Source organism: Equus caballus, chromosome 7 (assembly GCF_041296265.1).
Source record: "Equus caballus isolate H_3958 breed thoroughbred chromosome 7, TB-T2T, whole genome shotgun sequence".
NCBI classification, from domain to species: Eukaryota; Metazoa; Chordata; class Mammalia; order Perissodactyla; family Equidae; genus Equus; species Equus caballus.
The window spans coordinates 68,227,045-68,248,531 of record NC_091690.1 but is presented as its reverse complement, the minus strand read 5'-3'; the positions used below and the strand labels follow the sequence as shown (position 1 = coordinate 68,248,531).

Sequence of the window (21,487 nt, the reverse complement as noted above, 5' to 3'; positions counted from 1 at the left end):
TAAATGATTCCTGCTAGGATTTTTCGTTTCTTCAGTAGCTCTTCTGAGTTACTGCACAGCTTGGGGAATTTCTCTGAAATCCTGGTGCACTTATAGTCCAAGCCACACTTATCAGCATTTGAAGCAAAAATAAGGAGAAAGAGGAGAACCATTGTTGGTGGCACACAAATGTTACCTCGTGAAATCCTCACAACAGCCCTGCAGTGATATTTTCACTCCTGTATCGTAGTTGAGGAAATAGCTTGGAGGGGTTAAGTGACTTGCTCAAAGGTACTCAGCTAGAATGAAAGAGGACTATGTTAACGTAGGTTTTGGGTCTGTGAACTGTGGGATCAGGTTTAGGCAAAACCTCAGACATAATATGACATATATTCCTGACTGTTATTATGTATTAGCTCATCACCCCAGCTAGACTGTAGGATCTCTGAAACTGGAGTCTGAGTCTCCTTCCTCACCCTGATCCAATACTTATCCTATTAAGTACTTCTCCTTTTGTTTGTCCATTTATCTGTCTGTTCATCCTCCCTATGTCTGTCCACCCATCCATCAGCTCATCCATCTGTCCATCCACCCAATCATCTAACCAGCTATCCAGTCACCAGGCCATCTAACTGCCCATCCATCTGTCCAACCGTGTGACTTGGGTAGGTTACTTCATCCTGTGCCTCAGCTTTCTCATCTGCAAAACAGGGCATAGACACGAGCATCTCAGGTTCATGTGAGGCTTAAATGAACACTATGTAATGTGCCTAGTATCACACACATCTTTCATAAAGTAAATGCCCACTATATGACACCTATATCCTATTTACATGCTGGAAAGAGCCAGGGGAAGGTTTGAAGATACTGGGGAAAGTGAGGGGATGATGTGAACAACTGAGGTGTCTCTCAACAGCTGGAGAGGACTGGATCTGGAGCATAATCAGAGGGACAGACTTTGTGGGTCCTCATCCTCTGTGGAGTGGTATGCAGGTATAGACCTGCGTAAGGGACAGGCCAGGATGATGGGAAGACACTTAACCAATGGCCTCAGTGTTCTCAGTGAGGTAAGAACCTCTGCTGAACAGGATGCTGATGGATAGATGTGGAAGTTTTAAAGAGGCCCTTGGGGGATGAGAGCAAGAACTCACAAAGTACAAGAAGGACTACAGCTGGAAGGGCCCAGGAGAGGCGAAAGATCGTGAGCATGATGGGATTTGGCTTACAGAGCTCAGACACCCGAGATCACAGACGTTGAGTGTTTGGAAGGATCCTGGTTGCAAGGTGGATGTGGAAGAAAGGCACAGAGACAAGGGAGCTGTGAGTGAGGAAGGAAGACAGCAGGGGGTGAAGGACTATGGGAACAGGGGAAAGTTAAGGAGCAAGAGGGCAAGTCAGGAGAGAGCTGGGCAGGAAGTGCCTGCTTCTGGCCAGGGGATCTCCTTTAGGTGGGTTTAGGGGTAAGAGAGAAAAAGAGGAAGAGACTTAGAGAAGCAGTTTTTGTGGTCAGAGCATGAGAAGGTATCTCAGAGATTATCTAGCCATTCTGCAGACAGGAAAACGAGGGCCCAGACACAGGAAATGCCTTGTCCTTTGCCACACAGTAACACGTATGTCAGTACTTGAGGAAGAACTTGATGGCTGCTATAGGAAATAGTCATGTAAAGGGCCAGCTAGACAAACGGCTAAGAGGGGGTCTCACCACACTCTCTGGCCTCTTCTCTGTGCCTCCGCACATGCTGCTTCCACGGTCTAGGCTCTCCTTTATCCCCATCTTCACATGTTCAACTCTACATGTGCTTTGAGTTCTGGCTCCAATGCCACCCACTCCTTGAAGCCTCATTCCAGTGCCTCAGCCGGAAGGGGTTTCCACCTCCTGCCTTGCCAAGCACTTTATGTGGACCTGTCTTTATCAGGGTTATTAGTCTACTGGTGTTGCCTCCAGAATGTTGCCATCCTCTCCACTCCACAGTGAGTCTTACTTACGTAGGAAATGTATCTCCTGACTGCATCCACGCACTGCAGATTCCAGTGGCATGGTGCTCCATGTAACTATTCAAGGTTCTATGATTTTCCACAGAACAGAGGCTTGGATTCGGGCAAGCTGGGTATAAGAGCCTGCTCTGCTACTTCCTAGCTATGGGAAACAAATATTGCACACCTCTGAGCCTTATCTTCATCATCTATAAAATGGTGATAATGATACCTAACTACTAGCATCTTAAAATTGATTAAAAAATATATTGGGCACCTACTTCATGCTAGATACCCCTAGAGGGTGGGGATTCATAAATTACATTAAATTATTCCTATGCTCAAGGAATTCAAGTCTACCTATGTGCAGCCACCATGGTGGCTGATTACACACAGTAGCTGGCACACAGTAGGCTGATTACAAGTTAACTTTCTCTCCCACAGGCCAGATATCCCTACATTTTGAACAAATTGGTCCAAATACAGCACCCACTCTCTCTCCTTCTCTCACTAAATTGGGCAGATGGCTTTTTAGTTTCAGTGTAGGTTTCAGGAAGAAGCCAGAGAGGGAGGAAGGTACAGAAAAGGAGCCTCTGACTTCCTTACAGTAATTAGTCTCATTTTGACACTGAGGACAAACCCAAGCCACTCTCCTGTGCTTTTCAACTTCCATCCCCATCCCCGAGAGTCAGAGCTCCCAGTCATGGCTCTGTCCCACGGAGCTAGATGGCAGAGAGCTAATGAGCCTTGGAAACCACATGGCCTTTCACCTCACTGAAGGCGCTGGGAAAGCTTTCAAACCAAGCAGAAAAGTGGATTCCAGCATGTTGGTGCATAGCAGTCTCCAAACCTATTCCCCCAGGACTAGAATTTCAAGCTTTATGAAGCACCTATCACAGGAAGTAGTAGTAAGCCACTGCTCTTCATCTTAATTGGAGGGTCTCTGGATTCCTGATTAGAGGAGTTCAAACCTAGCTTGGAGGAGGACTCCAAATAGGGTCTGACTTCGCAGAGGGATAACAAGCCAGGAAAGGGCTGGTGGGCAGAGAAGGCAAAGAACGTGACTGGGTTGTGTATTTTTAGCCAGGGATGGAACACTACCTAAACCCCGCTGAAAGGGCCCATCTAGGTGAACTGCAGAGACAGCTGATGCTAAACCCCCTTCCCAAAGACCTCCAGCCTTGATCTCCTTTTGCGAAAGGCCCACCTCTCCACCCAGTCAGGTGCCCATCTATCTAACTCTCTCCTGGACAACTCCACCTAGATGTCCCCCTGGCAGCTCCAGGTGAACGCCAACGTGGAGCAAGCTTTCTAAAACCAGCCCTAACCATGCTGCCACTCTGCTGAAAACTTTTCAGTGGCTCCCATTGACAGAAAAAACCTAAACTATCTCATAGCCACTCATGATCTGATGCCTACCAACCTTCTCATCTCTTCTCCCTGTCACTACTGCCACCAATATCCTAAGCTAAGCCATTCCAAACTATGGGTCTTTCCTAGAAAATGCCATGAGTCGTGCCATCTTTGTACATGTTGCAAATCTTTGACTTCCACAAGGGGCTTCTGCAAAGTGCTTGCCTCTTCCTTCCATTTCTGCCAACTCAAATCCAACCTCCATCACCCACCTTAAATCCCTCTTCCTCTAAGAAGGCCACCCTGATAACCTCAGCTGAAAACCATTGCCCTTTTCCTTGAACCCTTGTAGTACTGCCAGGTACACCATAGTCATGATCCAATTTGCATGGTTCCTGGAAGTAGTACCAAATGAAGTGGCATCTTATAAACCTGATACCTGATTCATCGACAGCATCAGCATAAACCTTGGTAACAGCCAATGGCAGAGTTATGTAGGGGATAACTACTGGCCCTGAAGCCAGTGAAGGCCGGACTTGAGCCTGTGTTCCCAGAGTGTCTTTGGGAAAGTCACTCCAGCTCTCTGAACCCTGGTTTCCTGGGAATAACACCATCTGCAATGTCAGAGGGTTCTGTATTTGTTGTTTGAATAAATCATGAAGCATATACTTGAAGGAGTTCTGTAAAATGTAAATAAAATTTCCATTCAAAGAATAGTTATTATTAAACTTACAAGTTATCATAGCAGCAGCTGGACTCAGGAAGACAACCGGAGATTTTTGTACAAGATATCAGCTTGGGCATCCCAAAAGAAACCTGATTCTGAAGCCCAATTTCAGGAGGGCTTATATTTGCATACTGAAGAGCTCCAATTCTGATAGGAAATGTTCCAGGGCTGTCGGGGGAAATTCTACTAAATTACAGAGCTGCCAGCTCCTAGTTTATCAACCTTTAACTCTGGCAGTATTTAGTAGTACGCCTGTCTGGGCCCAATTTCCCAGTCTTTGATTAAATGTTAGGAACTGACCGTCTCATTGTGTCCAAACCCCCACATGACTTCCCAGACAACTGGTAGGTTCTCCTCTGCCCCCCTCCAACATCTCCTCTTTTTCCTTTGCTGCAGCACCAATTTCTCAGATATTTATTATTCTCAACTTTGATTTCAGGCTGTCACTCTCTGTTGGGAAGGGGTACAGGAAATGTCAAGTTTCAATGGATATTCTTCGTCGGGTGAAATTCTAACCTGAGTTTCTCCTCCCATAACATACCTGCACAGAAATATCCCAGCCAGATCATTTCCGTTTGATATTTAATTGGATGTCGGTGTTGTGCTTTCTGGGCTGAGAAGCTAATGCTTCTCAGAGACGGAACAATTCCGGCTACACAAATGAGACTTGTAACAGGGGAGAATGCTTAACGCTGAATCTAATTTTCTCTCCCATCCATGAACAGAAGATAATTTCTCTGGCATTAAAGCATCTCACTCAGTCTTTCTGTCATTAATAAGAATTAAATTCTGTTCCCTCGAATTTAAATGTAATTATATTTTGCCTCGTAAATAAAATTGAATTACCATTTTCAAAATTTAGCACTAATGCAACTGCTATGCTTAGAGCTTTAATTCTTTTTTAACCCTGTTGCTACTTCCAGTTTATTTTAAAAGCATTGGGCTTATGTTGCTGTCCATTGTGACTTAACTTGATAACAGGGCTTTTCCATTCCCTGTCCATCCAGTCGTTAATGTTACTCATTATGCTTTGTAATTTGCTTTTCTTTTTGGTAGGGGAGGAGAGTCATAGAGAAGAAACTGGAAGCTCAGAGGATCTGAGTTTGAATTCTAGAAGGTCCCCCTGAGGTAAGGTAGAACATAGGCCAGGTGTAGAAGAAAGAGCCCTGACATGGAGTCGTAAAGGGACATCTTCAATGTGCATTGAAAAATTTTCTAAATCTGAGATTTTCAGCAAGGTCTTCAGTGGACTCCACGATTTGGACCTCACTGACTTTTCTGGTTTTACTTTCTCCACTCACCCTGTGACTCTTACTCTCCAGTCAGACTGAGGTATGGCTTGACAAACAAATGTTCTCTTGCACGGCTCTGTACTTCTGCACATGCTGTTCCCTCTGTCTGAACTGTCCTCCTCTCCTTTGCTACCAGGGAGCCCCCTTCAGTCCCCTCTCACAATTGGGCTCACAAGTCTCCTCCTTGGAGAAGACTTTCCCAGATTTCTCTCCTAGCCTTCTCTCCTGGTCAAGCTCACCGCTCCTCTCTTATGTTCCTAAACCCCACCATATACACATCAGTTAGGGCTCTTATCATGCTGTGTGTAAGTGTTATACATATGCTGTATAACTAGGTGTTGCTCCCTGAGTAGACTGCGGCTCTTTGATCCTCAGGGCCTAGAACAGTGCCTGACACACAGGCAGGCCAGAAAGGTTCACGAGTGAATGAAGTGAATGTATGTGCCTGTCAGGGGCAGGTGCAGGTCTAGAGCTTTTCTGGGGTGCTCCATGGAGTCTGTGCTCCACTCCAGAATGAAGCTCTGGAAGCTCATTATCCCGAGAGGAGGCCAATGATGGTAATGCTGTGCGGCCCTTCAGCTATTGTTTGGGGAGAAATGTGCCAGCACATTAATGACTCTTCATCTAGACTCGGTGACCAGTGTTGGGGACTTGGGGAAGAGGATGGTAGACAGTGTCAGAAACCACAAGGAAACTGAGCCTCTGAGAGAGAAAGTGAGTTGTTCAAGGTCACATAGATCAAATCCAGGTCTTCTGGCTCCAAACCTTCACTACATAAACTGCCCTCAATCTTAAATTTGTTAGAGTCTAAGGACTGTTTGGCCAATTTATATTTAATCATGTATTCTAAAAATATAAAGTAATACTTTACTTACTGAGTGCTTACTGAATGCCAACCACCATGCTATGCATTTTATATATACGTATTAAAGCTAATTTGAAAAACAACCCAGCACGGTAGATATTATTAACCTTATTCTATGGATAAACCCAGTCTTGAAAACCAGGCTTGGTCCCACTCCAAATTCCATGCAATTCTTACTGCCTGCACATGCTGCCTCCAAACCGTACCACGGAATCTCTAAAACATCTCCACCTGTTATTCCATGAAACTCAACTGCAATGAAATGATAAGAATCATAAACTGCCAGCATGAGCATTTTACAGGCAGAATCTCTGCCATATACTGCTTCTATGAGCCAGCAACCCAAAGGAATAAAATGTAGTGAGAGGATCCTCTCAAATAAAAGTCATTTATGGAAGATGAGATTGGAGAGAACTCACAGAGCAGTGGAAATGAAGAATGAATTTATGACGGTGAGAATAAAGGCTACCAGGCTAGGGGTGGGGAGAAGGAAGACCCCAGGGAGAGCCAATGGAGGGGCAAAGGATGAATCCAAGGGATCACATTGGAAATGGTATCTTGGAAAATGCCACAGAGCCTGAAATCTTCTTTAGAAGTTATTAGGCTCTGAAAGAAAGGTAGGCTTTTCCAATTTTAAGGACCATCTTAAAGAAGTTAAATTCTTTTCCTTTTCTAAGTCAGCTCCAGGCCAAGAGGATGAAAAGCCAACTAAAGCACTTGGGTGGATGGGAGGAATCCAGCAGTGCTGCTGAATGTGGTGCCCACTTTATGCAAAGGTGATGAGGCATCCGGCCCAGCAGGGCTGCTCCCTGGGGAAGAGGGCTCGAAGGAGGTGAAATGATGCCAGCTCTTGTTCAGGAGGGGTTCTGGCTGGCTGGCAAAGCACATGAAACTAACATGAGCTAGGTCTGGAAAGTGACAGAGAAGGAGCCTAGGGATTTGGTTTTAGCCCTGCAGAGTGTGTATGTGAGTGTGTAAGTGTGTGTGTGTATGTTGGGGGCAGGAGGGAGGCGCGAGGGGATGGACAGGGGTGGGGGGAGTCCTGAGAGAAGGCATTAGACTGTCTGGTAGTGTGCTGGGCTCTTCCTAGTCAGAGCCTTTAGCTGTAGCCTCTCCCTTCTCCTTAACCATTCACTATGTAAGTCATTCATTCAACAATCACTGAGAGCCTAATGTGGGTCAGGTCCTGCTCTAGCAATACTGATAGACCCTGACCTCATGGAGTTCAGAGCTCGGCAAGAGCGAAGCATGATTACAACACATTGCTCAGTATACCACAGAGATTAGGAGAGGCCTTCGAGCCTTGGTTTGAATCTGGACTCTGCTGCTTACGAATGGAGGGATGCTGGTGAGGAATTTAACTTCTTTGAGCTTCAGTTTCCTTATCTGGAAAATGGAACTGCTAATACTTCCTTCACGGGGTTCTTAGGAACCTTAACTAAGACAATGGTTGTAAAGCTCTTAGCTCAGTACTTGGTCCATGGTGAGCTGGAAGAAATGGGTGGCTCTTTAGTTAATGCTCCATCCTGTGGCTTATCAGGAAGAAAGGCAAGATTACTGACAAGGAAACCTCTTTGGATGGAAAGGGGGCTTGATGCAAGAGCTGAAGACTTGGAAACAATGGGTCTGGATTTAATTCGACCTCTGCCACTGATTAGCTGAGTTACTTTACTCAAGTCATTTCCCCTCTCCAACTCTTTCCCATCTGTAAAACAATAGCAGTAGCAATCACCACCACCACCACCACGGCCACCAGCCCAAACCCAAAGGACTGAGGATGTGAGGTTCCACTGGGACCAGAGTTGAGGACAGAGGTGTGTTGGGGGTAGGGGTGGGGCGTATAACCTGGGATCTTCCGGGCCACAGTAATCTATTCAAACAGTTATCTTCTGTGGTTTGTCAAGAAGGAAGACCACATGAAGGAGGCTGGCTTTAAGGAGGAATTTCTGCGATGAAACTGGAAGCCAAGTTGCTGGGAACCCAGGGGCCTGAGTAAACACTTGTATAAAATCTGACTTCACTGTTTCCACAAACCTAACTGAAGTGCTGGGGAACTTGTCAGCTCACATTTCATTACAGGCTGGTTGTTGAGTGCAGGGCATGTTGATTTAAGCTCCTTTCATTAAATCCTGTTCTCGGTGCCAAACACTAAGACACTCATCTCAGAGAAGAGCGAGTCCTCCTTCCTGAGAAGGACAGACGGCGGGAGCCCATAGCTGCCAACCCACAACCCGCAGTCAGTGAGATGGTGCAAAGATCACTTAGGATGTCTGCTGGCCGCAGCTCCTCATGGGAAGGCTCCGGGCAGTGTCTGTGCCAGCCCTGCCATGCCAGGAGCAAATAACACAAATAATATGACTAGAGCTACTGTTTGCTGGGTGTCTGAATTGCGCTGGACACCGTGCTAACCACCTTACCTATATTTGCCCACTGACTCCTCACAATACCATAGGTAATTTTACCTAAGAGGAAACTGAGGGTCAGGCAGGTTAGGTAATGTTGAAGTCATTCACCCAGTGGACAGCAGGTCTTCTGAAATGAGGTCCAGTGCCTGTTCTCTACTCTGTCCTAACTCTCTGAACATCAATACAGTCGCTCGGCTATAGTGGCATTCAGTCAATTAGAGCTTCACGGCAAAAACTCCATTGTTTTCAAAAAGCTTCCACTCAGTGAAGGGGCTGATCCAGCGGTGTAGTGGTTAAGTTCACACATTCTGCTTCAGTGGCCCAGGGTTTGCAGATTCGGATCCTAGGCTTGGGTCTAGCACTGCTCGTCAAGCCATGCTGTGGTGGCATCCCACATGAAACAGAGGAAGATTAGCACAGATCTTAGCTCAGAGACAATCTTCCTCAAGTAAAAAGAGGAAGATTCGCATAGATGCTAGCTCAGAGACAATCTTCCTCAAGCAAAAAGAGGAAGACGTGCAACAGATGTTAGCTCAGGGCCAGTCTTTCTCACAAAAAAAATTTAAAAAAAGCTTCCACTCAGTGAAAACGCCCTTGGAAGGGAGGTAGGAAAAAGACATGAAGCACTCATTCTCTGCAGGCACTGCTCTAAGAGCACGCATACATTATGTAATGTAATGATCATGTAACCCTCTGAGGTGTTATCTTATCTTATCTCCATTTTTCAGATAAGGAAACTGAAGTCAAGAAAAGTCAAGTACCTTGCCAAGGTCACACAGTGAGCAGGTGGCAGAGCCAGAATCGAGCCCAGGCGGGTCCTGCCTATACATTAGGGGATGCAGAGAGAGAACCACCACTGACGTGGTTTCACTAGCCTTTAAACTGACTTCCAGAGCGGAAGTGACAGCTGAGGAGAAACAGCGGCCTGGCAGCCACAGTGGGGCAGCAGCACAGAGTGCCAGGAGGCAGGCTAGGCCTGGGGCCCAGGCTGGGCTTTGACTCCCAGCTTTGTCAAGTTAGGCACCAGCACTAACATGCCTTAGGCAAGTCGCTGCAACTCTCTGAGCCTCAGGGGAGAGAGGAGATGATACCACACCTGTCACCCTGCCTACGGGGCTGTTGTTGGGGTGGGTGTGGGGGGGGGGGGTGTGTGTGTGTATGTGAAATATCTCTGTATGCTGTGAAACACTCAACAAACACAAATTTATTACTATTACAAAGGGAGACAGTAATTTTGAAGTCATCTTTTAAATTCCTGGTCTTGTGACAAATCACGACATTGTTTTACTCAGTTATAGGTTAGAGATTTAAAAACTATCATCCACACTTCTGAAAGGGCGTATTTCAACCAGCCTCTATCAAATATCCTCATTAATATCAAGGGCTCTCAGCAATGGATGTTTTAATCATAATCACAACAATAGTGAACATTTATTGAGCCTATATCATGGACCGAGTAGTATGCTAAGTGCTTTTTTACATTATCTTAAATAGTTCTTCAAATAATAATTTTCCAAATAATAAGCCCAGGAGGTAGGTACTATTATCATCTCCATTTCATAGCTCAGAAACATAAAGTAACTTGCCCAGAGTTATAGCTAGTAAGTAGCAGGGTCAGCGTGTGAACCCAGGTCTGCTGACTCAGGGATTCTTCCCTCACGTGGAGCTCCTTTGCCTTCCCACATGAGGCCACATACGTGTTTGATACCAGTGATAGCGAGCGGTGTACACAGAGTTGAGGAAGATGAAGTCTTATAATTCTAGTCAATGGCCCTTCCACTGGTTCTGTTGTCTCGCTTTACAGGGCCAACTAAAGTACTTAGTGATCTCACCAAAGTTACACCTGCCTCTACCAGAGGCTGTGGAGTTTCATCGGGGATTAGCAACGCACGGACAGTTATATACCTGTCATAAATTAGCTTTGTAGCCACATAATGAGCAATATAACCCAGCGTAGCTTTAAGAGGACCATTTATTATATTGCCATAAACAGATCTATATAAAGAGAATTATTCCTAAGATCCTGCGCATCTGTGTTTGCAATCATGTCTTCATACGGGCTTTGCAAACAAGGATAAAAGTCTAATTTAGACTGTGTGTTGAACATCAGTTCTCCACTCAATGGGGAAAGGTAATCCAAAGTATTCCAAAGGTGCAAATGCTGCACGGATTTCATTTTTGACAAAGGTCTCCACCATCTTTCCAGATCACTGCCAGAATTGCTAATACGCAACATGATGAGTTCATTGGAGCTTCACTTTGTTTAAACAGCGTGGTGTGGTGGGGAAAGTGATTTAGGGTAAAATAAGGCAGTTGGAGGTGCTATCACGTTTTAGCTGTGTGTCCTTGGGCAGGGTTTCCATAAAAATTCTCTGGGCCTGAGCTGCTTTACCAGCTGATTTCTCTTCATTGGTCTGTTTGCTGGCTCCCAGGCCCCCTCCCAGAACGCAAGATCACAAAGGTAGGGACTTTCCTCTCTGATAAGAAGAGTGCCGAGTACACAGTGGGTGTCTAATAAGTACTCAGTGAGTAAAGTATTATGTTAATTGGTAAAACAGGGATTGCGATGCCTTTCTTACAGGGTTTTTGTGTGGATTTAAACAGAGGACACCGTTTAAATGAGATATTAGAAGTGAACCTATCTACTCTATACCAATACTGTGCTGGGTGACGCACACGTGTTCTCATTTATTCTTCACCCTGAGAGGGTCTACACATCATAAAGTGCTTATAAACAGAAGGGGGCCAACAGAATCATCCTTTGAACTTTATATGTATAAACCATGTGGTAAAATAAATACCACCATCAAGAATACGTTCAATCCCGTGTTCATTCATGCATGTATTCATTCATTCATCTATATTGACTGAGCAGCTGCTGTGGGCCAGGCCTATGCTGAGTCCTGGGAATGTATAGGTGACTAAAGACATGTTTGCTATCCTCGTGGAACTTATAGTCTAGTAGAGGATCTGGCCAGGAAGGCAGATGGGGCCAGGTGACAGAGAACCCCAAATACTATACTGAGTTGGGATCTCCTTCTGAGGAATGGATGAAACCAAAGTGTTTGACAGCTGGGACACGAGTCTTTGAAAGCTCCATGCCTGCAGATCTCACCAGGGCACACTGTCCCCTATGGCCTTGCTTCGCATCTAATGTGAGAGACGAGATTTCAGTGAAACACATCTGTAATTTAACTCACATGGTTAACGGGCAATGTTTTGAATCTCAAGGCCACCACTACGGAAGGAATGATGTGAGGGTATGATTTTGAATCTTCTGCTCATCTGAGAGTAGAGGTGTTGAAGGCTAGAATTCAGGGAAAGAAGAAAAGCATTCAGGGACATGGGTAACCCACTGCTACAAGACTGAGGACAGGGTCAGGGCACCGATCAGGACTGAAGGGTGAACGTGTTCCAACAGAAACCTCCTCCCTCCATTCACACTGTTTCCCTCTTCTCCCTGCATTTACCGATAGAACAGTCGTGTCCAGTCCAGCTTGGGTCACAGCTGCAAAGCCCTGTGTCTGGGAGGAAGGTTCCATGGCCCGAACACTGGTCCAAGCATGTGGCCCTGGGTGTCTCACAGTTGGTGCCTCCCCATCCCACAGAGCAGTGGCACTCGCCTCTCACGCAGACGCCTCGGCCAGAACACGTGGGGTCCATGCAGTCCACTGTGACAAGGAGAAAACAGAACACAGGTAAGCATCTGACCGGCAAAGGTGAGGCTTCTTTAAGGAAATGGTGACACTTTGTAGTGGAGGGACTTCACACACACTGGAGGAGGGACAGAGACTTCCTGTGGAGAGGCCACTTGGTGTGGTAAAGAGCCATAACTCTAGCCAGTGGCAGACCTGGGTTCCCGACGCACCTCTCTGAGTCTCTGCTCCCTTGCCTGTAAAATGTGGACACCAATTCCTACCTCTTGGTTGGTGGGGTGGACATAGTAAGAAATACACATCCAATGTTAACACAGCACCCAGTGCCTACTCTGTAATAATTGCAATACCAGGGGACAGGACTTTGTTCTGTTCACTTCTGTATCTCTGCCTCCTAAAATAGTGCCCAGCACAGAGGAGGTACTCCATAAATCTGTGTAGAACTATTATTGTTTACTGCTTCATAATGCAGCTTCATCTATGTTAATGTGGGACTAAAACAACGAGATTCCTTAATTTAAATGAGAATTTATTCTGCACTTAAATTCCATGAGATTTTATCATTTTCCCAAAATTCTTGTGATTGACAGAAACTTTCAAACTTCACTTTCCAGAGGGCAAATATTTCATTGACGATTCAAAATTATATGAGGTGGCTTTGCACAGCTTCTCCTCACGTGCTGGGTGAACTATATACAGCTATAATCATACCAAGCGACTCCTTCAGGGGTCCTAGGGCCCAAGGTCAAAGTGTCTCAGAGACCAACCCAGAAAGAGGGACAGGAGGATAACAGTGGGTCACCTGCTCTGTGCCTGCACCACGTGAAGAGCTTTACTACGTCATCTGATTCCGTTTTCTCAGTAACCCAGTGAGGCACAGATGAGGAAACCGAGGCTCAGAGAGGTAAATAATTTATGCCTGATCATACAGCTTAACCCGGCTGGAGAGGAATCTGATGGCAAGTCTGTCTGACTCTGAAGCCAACGATATTTCTGTTACTGGGGCTGATTTTCCTAAACCAAAGCTTTAGTTATGGGGCTACACAAAATTAACAGAGACCTCGAATCTTCCATAAAGCACTGCACAGAAAATGCAGAAGAAGAGTACTGAGGCCTAACTTATGATGTGACTCCAGTACACATGCAAAGTGCAAAAGGCAGTGGAGAGAAGAGAGAACCGGCCAAGGATGTTAGTCCGTGTTCTCTACTCAGCCAAAAACTGCTAGATGAGCCTTGCATTTTAGGGAGGGAGTGGATTCTATTCATTCTGTGACTTTAAGGGGAGAGCGGTGTCCTGGCGGGGGTCCCAACATGGAGCTGTTGGAAAAAGAGTGTTGATGGAGCTGTAGTTGAGTGAGCCAGGTCCTCCTTACAGGAGCTCATGAGGAAACAGCTCAGCATTTGAAGTCTGCTAGGTTCAGTGACCAAACCACACTGAGGATTTGAAAGGCCCGTATGAGGTGTAAACTGTCGCAACGAAGTTATTTTTCCATCCTATCAGGACATTCAGTAGTGTGACTTGGGCAAACCGTGGTCAGAGCTCATTTATAATTCAGATGTGCTTTTACTTTATTTATCAATTAAATTTTATAACCCAGTATATTTGACTTTTGCACAAAGACTGGGAAACCCGGCCCGTGTCTATTAGTTACAGGGACAAATGGGCAGAGACTTTACAAATGGCAACATTCTGGGAACAGACAAATAAGATCAGCAGGCAGGAGTAACCATTTGCTAAAAACATAATAACGATAACAACAGCAGTGATAACAACAATTAGTATTAATTTAGTTCCTCTTCTGTGCCATATTTTGCTATTAATACTTTTATATACATTATCTCATTTAACTCTAACAAGCCTTTGAGGTAGTTACCATTATCTTCATTTTACAGATGAAGAAACTGAAGTCCAGAGAGGTTAAGCAACTTGCCAAAGATCACACAGTGGTAGGCGGAGGAATTTAAATTTGAATCACTCTTTCCGGGTACAGATCTCTTGCTAGTTCCTCTACAGTCTCTTAATGGTTCAAAAATACATACATACCATATACAGACATAAGCACATAAAGTGGTTAAAAAACAGAAATCAAAACAAAGAAAGAAATAGGGTAAAGTGGAGAATTACTAAAGCAAAATGCAGGCAGAGCAGCTCTTCTCTTGCAGTCTCTGGACACCATTTAATGAGGGTGAACGCATGCCCTGTCGGAGTTCCTGGTAATTAAAAATAATAAAAATAATAATAGTGATAAATTTTCATGACTTGCTTCAGATCTCAGAACCTCAGACGGATTATTCCGGCCCATTAGGCTACGATGATAATTCCCTAGGTCCAGAGAGCTTTCCAATTTGACAGGAAACAACTCAGCAATTCCTACCCGGAGGCCTATAAAGGTATTTCCCGTTCCATGAGTGCCTGGACACCAGCTTTGGGTTGCAGCTGTCTCTGAGGTGCCCTCGAGGTTGACTCTATAAATCTGTACTGTTAGTGAGCAAATCGAGGGGGTGCCGAGTTTAGCAAGGGGCCCTTGGTGTCATGGTCCTGTTCTTCCTCAGACACAGTAAGTCCGATAGGGACCTGGGGACCAGCAAAGTGAATCCCAGGCTCTCAGAAGATGGTCCAGCCAGGGAACAAAGATAAGAAGGAACCGATGAGAGGCTACCTCAGCCAATCAATCAACAATTCATCACCGCTTCTGAAGGTCAACTTGGCAACGTGAATGTGGAGCACGAGGGAAGTCTTAAAGAGGACTCGAAGGAAGGCAGCTCTGGAGACCTGAGCTGACTGGCTGAGATTCCTGCCAGGACAACATTGTCCCTGCTGAGCCTAAACCTGGGGCCATTATTTATGCCACAATGACACTCTGGATCTGCGCCCCCTCCATTCTTGGGCCCCTGGGTGACAGGAACCCTAGGATGGGACTAGAATGATCTCTTTCTATCACTCTTCCCATCACACTGGGATAGACCGAGATTTATTTTGCAGACAGCTATGCATAACAGGGGAAGAGCCAGTAGGCCTGGGGTGGGGGAGCCCCACGCCGAAGGAGTAGGGGAGAAGTTGGCAGGGAAGCGGCCTGAACTTGGTTTAGAAGACAACTTAGTCTCTTCTTAGAAGAGGTGCCAAACAGTTCCATTTTTCCCCCCTGCAGAGCTTGCCATTCAAGCCAAAATTTCTGGCAGAAGCCCATTAATGAAATGATGAGGCCTGCATGGCCAGGCTGCAAACACCACTTTTTCCCTAAAATGTTCTCCGCTTCAGTGACCAGACAAACTATTAGACACTCTTCAGGACCCCAAACACAGGGTCTCGCTTTTCACTGCAAAAGGCCGAAGCTGTTCTCTGCTGCCCCTCCCCCAACTCCCTCCAAACCGTCCTGTTGGCGCGGCTCTAAAAAATATGGGGCAATAAACTTCAGAAGAAGGAAGAGGGAGAGAGAGAAAAAAAGTCAGCTTGTTAGCTGATGTTTTATAAACACAGTGAAACCAGTTAGAACACAGCTGAGGTAGGAGGGGGGAGGGGAGGGGGGCGGACAAAGGGCTCTGAGAAAGCCCCGCTATAAACACGAGGACCAGGCGATGACGCTTCGCCAGAGAAACAGAAATAATAAAAGGAATCAGTACCAGATGGCCCTCCTCAGAAAAGAAAGCAGGAGCGAAAACATTTCTTTTAAAACGATAACGTAAATCAAAGAGCTAAACAACTTTTTTCTCTCTTTGTGACTAAGCCTGCACTCCGCTGGGGCCGGTCCAGGCCTGGCTGATGTGGAGATGCACAACCACCCGGCCCCGGAACACACACAACACCGTGGGGCTGGGGGTGGGACGGCCCCACAGTTTCAAGAGGGATCGCCTCTTTGTTTTTCTTTTCTTCTCAAGGTCTTTGCCTCAAGCGACTAAAATGAAAAGGGAAAAGAGAGGAAGGTCACCACTGTTGGGATAAGAAAGCCAGGTTCCTTTGTTCGAGGCGCTGTCGTCCTCTGCTCTCAGACAGCCGGAAGTAATCCCCATCGACGCTGACAGGTCTGAAGCAGGACCTCCAGCCACACTTGGGGTTTACAGACAGCCCGTCTCAGAGATGCGACGGCTGCTTTCAGACACTAATGCCTTCCTGTCCCTGCTCTTTTAAAACGGCTGGTTATATTCTCTCTTTTTTAGAGAAAACAAAGCCTTGAAGGGGGCTCTCTGTTAAATCCCAAATGGGTTTAGAAGACTAGCTCTCCTTGGAGCCTCTTCCACCCACAGGAGAAGGTGCCAGGGCCCGAGACGGTGGACAGTGGGCGATAACGACTATTAGCATTCTTCACAGTTTCAACTGGCAAAGCCCATCCATTTTAAAAGATCTTGGACAGAGTGAGTGGGTGAAACAGGACAAGTGCTTCACACGTCCCCAGAACAATACTAATAACATAAGAGCTCACATTTATGGAGCGTTTACTATGCGTCAGACTCTGAGCTAAGTGCTTTACACAGGCCATTTAATTCAGGGCTCAGAGGAGAGAATTCCCATTTCACAGATGAGGGAACTGAGGTGAGTTGGTGGCAGAGCCTGGACTCAAACCTACATCTGATTCCAGAGGGCGCACTCTTCAAAGTGACTCCATATTGCTGGTGGATTTAAGACTCCTCCTCTCACATGGAAATCGCATGCACCAAGGAAGAAAGAGTTCTGGATCTGCAGTGGGAAGACCTGGGTTGAATGCAACCCTGCCATCAGGTAGCTCTATGACCACGGGCATGTCAACTGCCCCTCCCTGGGCCTCAGTTTCTTGGTTTGTGAAATAGAAATATTTACTTCTCGCAACTGGTTAGATTTTCTGGGAAAGAACTGACAACACTGTTAAATGGCAGTTCACTTTCTAGCCTCCATCTCCACAGGCACATATTTACTTTTTGAAGGAGAGAGACACTCTTATGAGCACCTAAGAGACAGACAGACACACACACACTCGCAACCGTGATTACAGAAGGCAGAGTCTGAAGGTCTATAATAGACTCATACTTGGAGAGCAGATGAGCTTAAAAGGGAGAGAAAGAATTTGGGCTACGGAGCCAGAAACCCTGGGCTCAAACCCAGCTCTGCCATCTACTAGCAGAGTGACCTTGGGCAAGTCATTTGACTCTCCGAATCTCAGTTTCCTCAACTCTAAAATGGAGATGATTACCCCACCCTACTGGGTTTGAAGTTAAATGTTACAAGGCTTCCAGCACAGAGCCTTGTATACAGTAAGTGCTCAATGCATGACACTTCTCTTCCCTTTACTGACCAGGCCCCTGATTTGTCTGTCCTCTTCCTTTAGGTTAATTACTGTTGCTGATGGTGCCTGGGGTGGGGGTCACAGGGCTGATCGCTCAGGAAGCTTCCTCTGCTCCCTGGAAGCCCTCTCGGCCCTGTGTGCTGGCCTCTAGTTCAAAGCAAGGTGTTGGGCCGCCTGCACACAAGCTTTACCTTCTTCGCAGTTCTCGCCCTTGTAGCCGGGGTTGCAGATGCAGGTGCCCATGATGCAGGTGCCATGGTTGCTGCAGGCCACATCGATGCACTGGCTGGTGGGCACGTCGCACTCGGCGCCCTTCCAGCCGCTGTGACACAGACACCTGCCCTTCATGTACTGGCCGTTCCCACTACAGAGGACGGGGCAGGAGGCTGGGGAGACAGCACGGGAAGCCTGGCATGAGTCAACCCCAGCGTACCCTTCCTGCCTTTGTCCCCTTCTCCCCTCAGCCTGCCAGCTCAACCAAGAGCCTCAAGGGCTTTGCCACAGTTCCCACCTGTGTCCATCTGCCTGCTTCTCTTGCTTTATTTCATTCCAGTTTAAACATATCTGCAATTGTAGGTGAAGGTGTGCAGTGCAGGGCCTGGAAGAATTGGTGCCCAGTGAACAGTGCTTTCCCTTGCCCCCCTCAGATTACTGGGGCAGCACGGTGGTTGCTGGGGCCCTTACACAGGAAGCTTCAACCTGTTCCTTGGGCTCACTGGGCCTCCTCCCTCCCTGAAGCCCTCCTCTAGCGCTCGCCTTCTCACAGCATCCATTTCGCTTCCCCACACCTCATCTGCAGCATCACTTACTGCCTTTATCCCAGCGAATCCCAGCTTTCCTAGCCTTTCAGGCCTCCGCTCCAGCCCCATACACCACTGCCCCCATAAGAGAATAGCTGAGCCCAGCTTGGCTCTTTAGTATTATTTTTCCATTCTGCCTCTTAGCAAAAAGGGTTTTGTGATCATCTGTATGAAGGACACTATATAAAAATAAATTATATTGCATTGTGCTGTAAGTACCTACCAGCCTTACCAAGATACATGAAGGCTATTTTATATATGACTCTTAACTTTAAGTGCATATAGGATGAGACAGTAATTCTTGTTGGAAGGAATGACTCAGCTCTTCTCTCTGCACCGCCCTCCCCTGACCCCCACTGGCTTCTTTCCTTTTGAAAGCACTCAGCAGGTAATTGCTGTGCTTCCAGCTCTGCTACCTCAAATTGAGCCTATTTCACATTTGGAGGGATGAGCAGAGCCCCACAGCAGCGTCACAGCAGTATTTGCAGGGCGCTGTCTCCTCAGCCTGGGAAACCATCTCGGCCTTTCACCGGTGAATGACGACTCAAGCAGCAGGTCTTGGTTCCCGTGTCACCTCATCTGGGGAGCCTTTCCTGGTCCTCATCCCGTCCAAGCTAAGACAGCCGCTCCCTTTACTCTGACAGGCACTCCCTGCATTTACCCTTGCTATACAGTGTGTTTCACTTATTGTTGTCCTGCTTTGTAATCATCTGTTTGCTTGTCTGTCTTCCAGACCAGACTGAGAGCTCCTGGGAGCGGGTCTTGCTCAGTGTTGTAACTCCAGCGCCCAGCACAAGAACAAACACTAGAGGGCATGAAGCAAACACCTGCTGAATGAGTGGAGAGGTGGGAAAACCAAAGGAAGGGGTCATTTTAGTTCCCCAAGGGGAGCGCCAAATTCTCAGGACTACAGATCTCCTTTGGCGCTCTCCTTGTTAATTCTTCCAGGACAGACATGAAAGCCAAATGCCCATGGTAGATCATGGGCAGCCTTTTAAACTATCTCAATAGTGGTTAGCATCAGCACCGGACGTGCCCAAATATCAGGCAACATTAGGGTCCTGTGTGGAGACGAGCAGGCTTGCGTCCCAAGTCCCTCCCTGTGGTGGCCTTAGCCAAGATTCTTCCTGTGCCTGGGCTGTTAGATGGCAGTGACAGAGCAGCAACTCAGGGCCCTCCACAAGGCCAGAGAGAAGCCACACTGGCTGAAGATGAACTTCAAAGTAGCTTGGCAAAGGCTGATCACCCCCTCTAAGGGGAAATTAACTTTTTAAAAGGGCCCCCTGCCCCGACAACAGACATGCAGTTCACTGTCGCTGCCCCTGAAAAGGCCCAACCTTCCTGACACCCCAGTCAGGCACACGTGCGTAACCGTGGCTGAGGAGGCCTTGGCTCTGCCTGCAGACCTCCCTCTCAGGGCTTCTGAAGAACGGCCCCTGGGAGCCCTTCTCACGGGAGTCAGGAGGTGGCCTGGAGCTCTGCACTTGCTCTGAGAAATGGAACCTGAGCTGCAGAGGGGCCTGGGGATGGAGATGGCAAGTTCTCACCTCTGCCACAGTCGGGGCCCAGGAAGCCCAGGAAGCAGTGGCAGGTCCCAGAGATGCAGTCGCCGTTGCCATAACAGTTGCTGGGGCAGTTATCCACGGATTCTGGGGGAGAAGAGAGGAGAGTTGACAACAGAAATTTCTTTACCCAAACAGAGGGCTCCAGAGACAAGCCTCAGATTAACCAGGACCCACACATTTGAGCTCTGCTGGCCCAGTCACTGAAAGGAACCAATAGAGTTGAAAATTATATGTTATTTTTATCCTTACTGAGGTACATCTCAACTGACATTAAGAGACATGTTCTGGAAAATGTCTGCCTGAACCAATTTTTTATAAATGAAATTTGTGCCTACAAACTCATCAGAAATTGTTCAGCTAAAGACATTGGGAAAATACAATTTAACCTGTTAACGGTGGTTACCTTTGGATGCTGGGTTATTGAGTGATTCTGTAGTCTTCTTTACACTTTTCTCTGTTTTACGTTTTTCTCATAATGGGCTGATACTCCATTAATTGGCTTTCTCATAAAACTAGTGGGCATTTGTACATGTGTCTAGTTCCACCTCTGAGTTTTTATCCATCAGTCCAGGTCCCCACCATCTCTCACCAGGGCTAACACAACAGATTCATGGCTGGTCTCTCAGCTTCCTCTCTTGCTCCCCACCCTGATTCAGTCACTCCCCAACAGCCTGAGTGATCTCTCTGAAACAACTTTTATCCCGTTATTCTCCAACTTAAAACCCTTTACCGGCTCCCCATTTGCCGAGACGAAAAAATCCACGCTCTTTCAAAGGGCATAGGAGTTTTCTTTCATATTCCCTTTGTCCTACCCACATCCCCAGCATCTGCTATCATGCCCGCCTTCTGCAGGGATGTTACTTTCTCTAACTCTTTCTAATACCTTTGGTATTGTCTGTGTAACATGTCAAGGAAATATACAATTCATTTCAGAAAGATTTAGTAAAAAATTAGTCAATGTTTTGTAGCTCCAGGTAGTAAACCCATTATCTAGAAAATCTGTTTCTTTGGAACAGCCTATTTCTGGATAATGCTGGATGTGGATAAAGGAAAGAAGCCACTATATACAGAATGCCTTCTTTGTGCCATGTATGTCCACAAAGCTTATCTCATTTTACTGTCACCAAATTTGCAAGCATGTATTGTTATTCCCATTTTACAAAAAGAGAAAAAAAAAAGGAGGCTGAAAGAGAGGTGAAGTGACTTGCTAAAGGCCACACAAATACTAAGTCATAGAGGCAGGATCTGAACCCAGGCCTTTGGACTCCAAGCCTGGTCTTCTTCAATGGTACTATGCTATCTGGGCCTTGAAGGAACATACTCCCTAGCAGAAGCCAGAATGAATGAATGAGGCAGATCTGTGGGACATAGAGGCCAGTCCTGAAGACAGCAAGGGACCCAGTTGGAAGGTAGAGAATTCTACAACTTTCAGAGCTTGAAGGGATCCAAGAGATCCTCTAGCCCAATGCTCTCATTTCATAGAGAAGGCAACTGAGACCCAGAGGAAGAGCAGTGACTTCCTCAAGGTCTCAGAGTGAGTGAGCAGAGTCAGAGGTGAAAGCAGAGGAAAAGGTTAGTAAGGTGCGGCAGAGTTAAGGATTCAACCTGTTGTCTTA

The 21,487-nt window shown here is 46.6% G+C and overlaps 1 protein-coding gene across 35 annotated transcripts in view; it reads right to left on the bottom strand.

Annotated features, from left to right (window-relative positions):
- The window catches only part of TENM4 (teneurin transmembrane protein 4), a 2,707,421-nt gene that overhangs the window by 153,095 nt on the left and 2,532,839 nt on the right, over window positions 1–21,487 (bottom strand). For all 35 annotated transcript variants that reach the window (XM_070274304.1, XM_070274303.1, XM_070274305.1 and 32 more), the window contains 3 exons: window positions 19,854–19,955; window positions 17,698–17,892; window positions 12,066–12,266 (listed from right to left, as the gene is read on the bottom strand). In XM_070274304.1, the coding sequence (XP_070130405.1) occupies window positions 12,066–12,266; window positions 17,698–17,892; window positions 19,854–19,955 (498 nt within the window). The remainder of the gene's footprint in view (window positions 1–12,065; window positions 12,267–17,697; window positions 17,893–19,853; window positions 19,956–21,487) is intronic.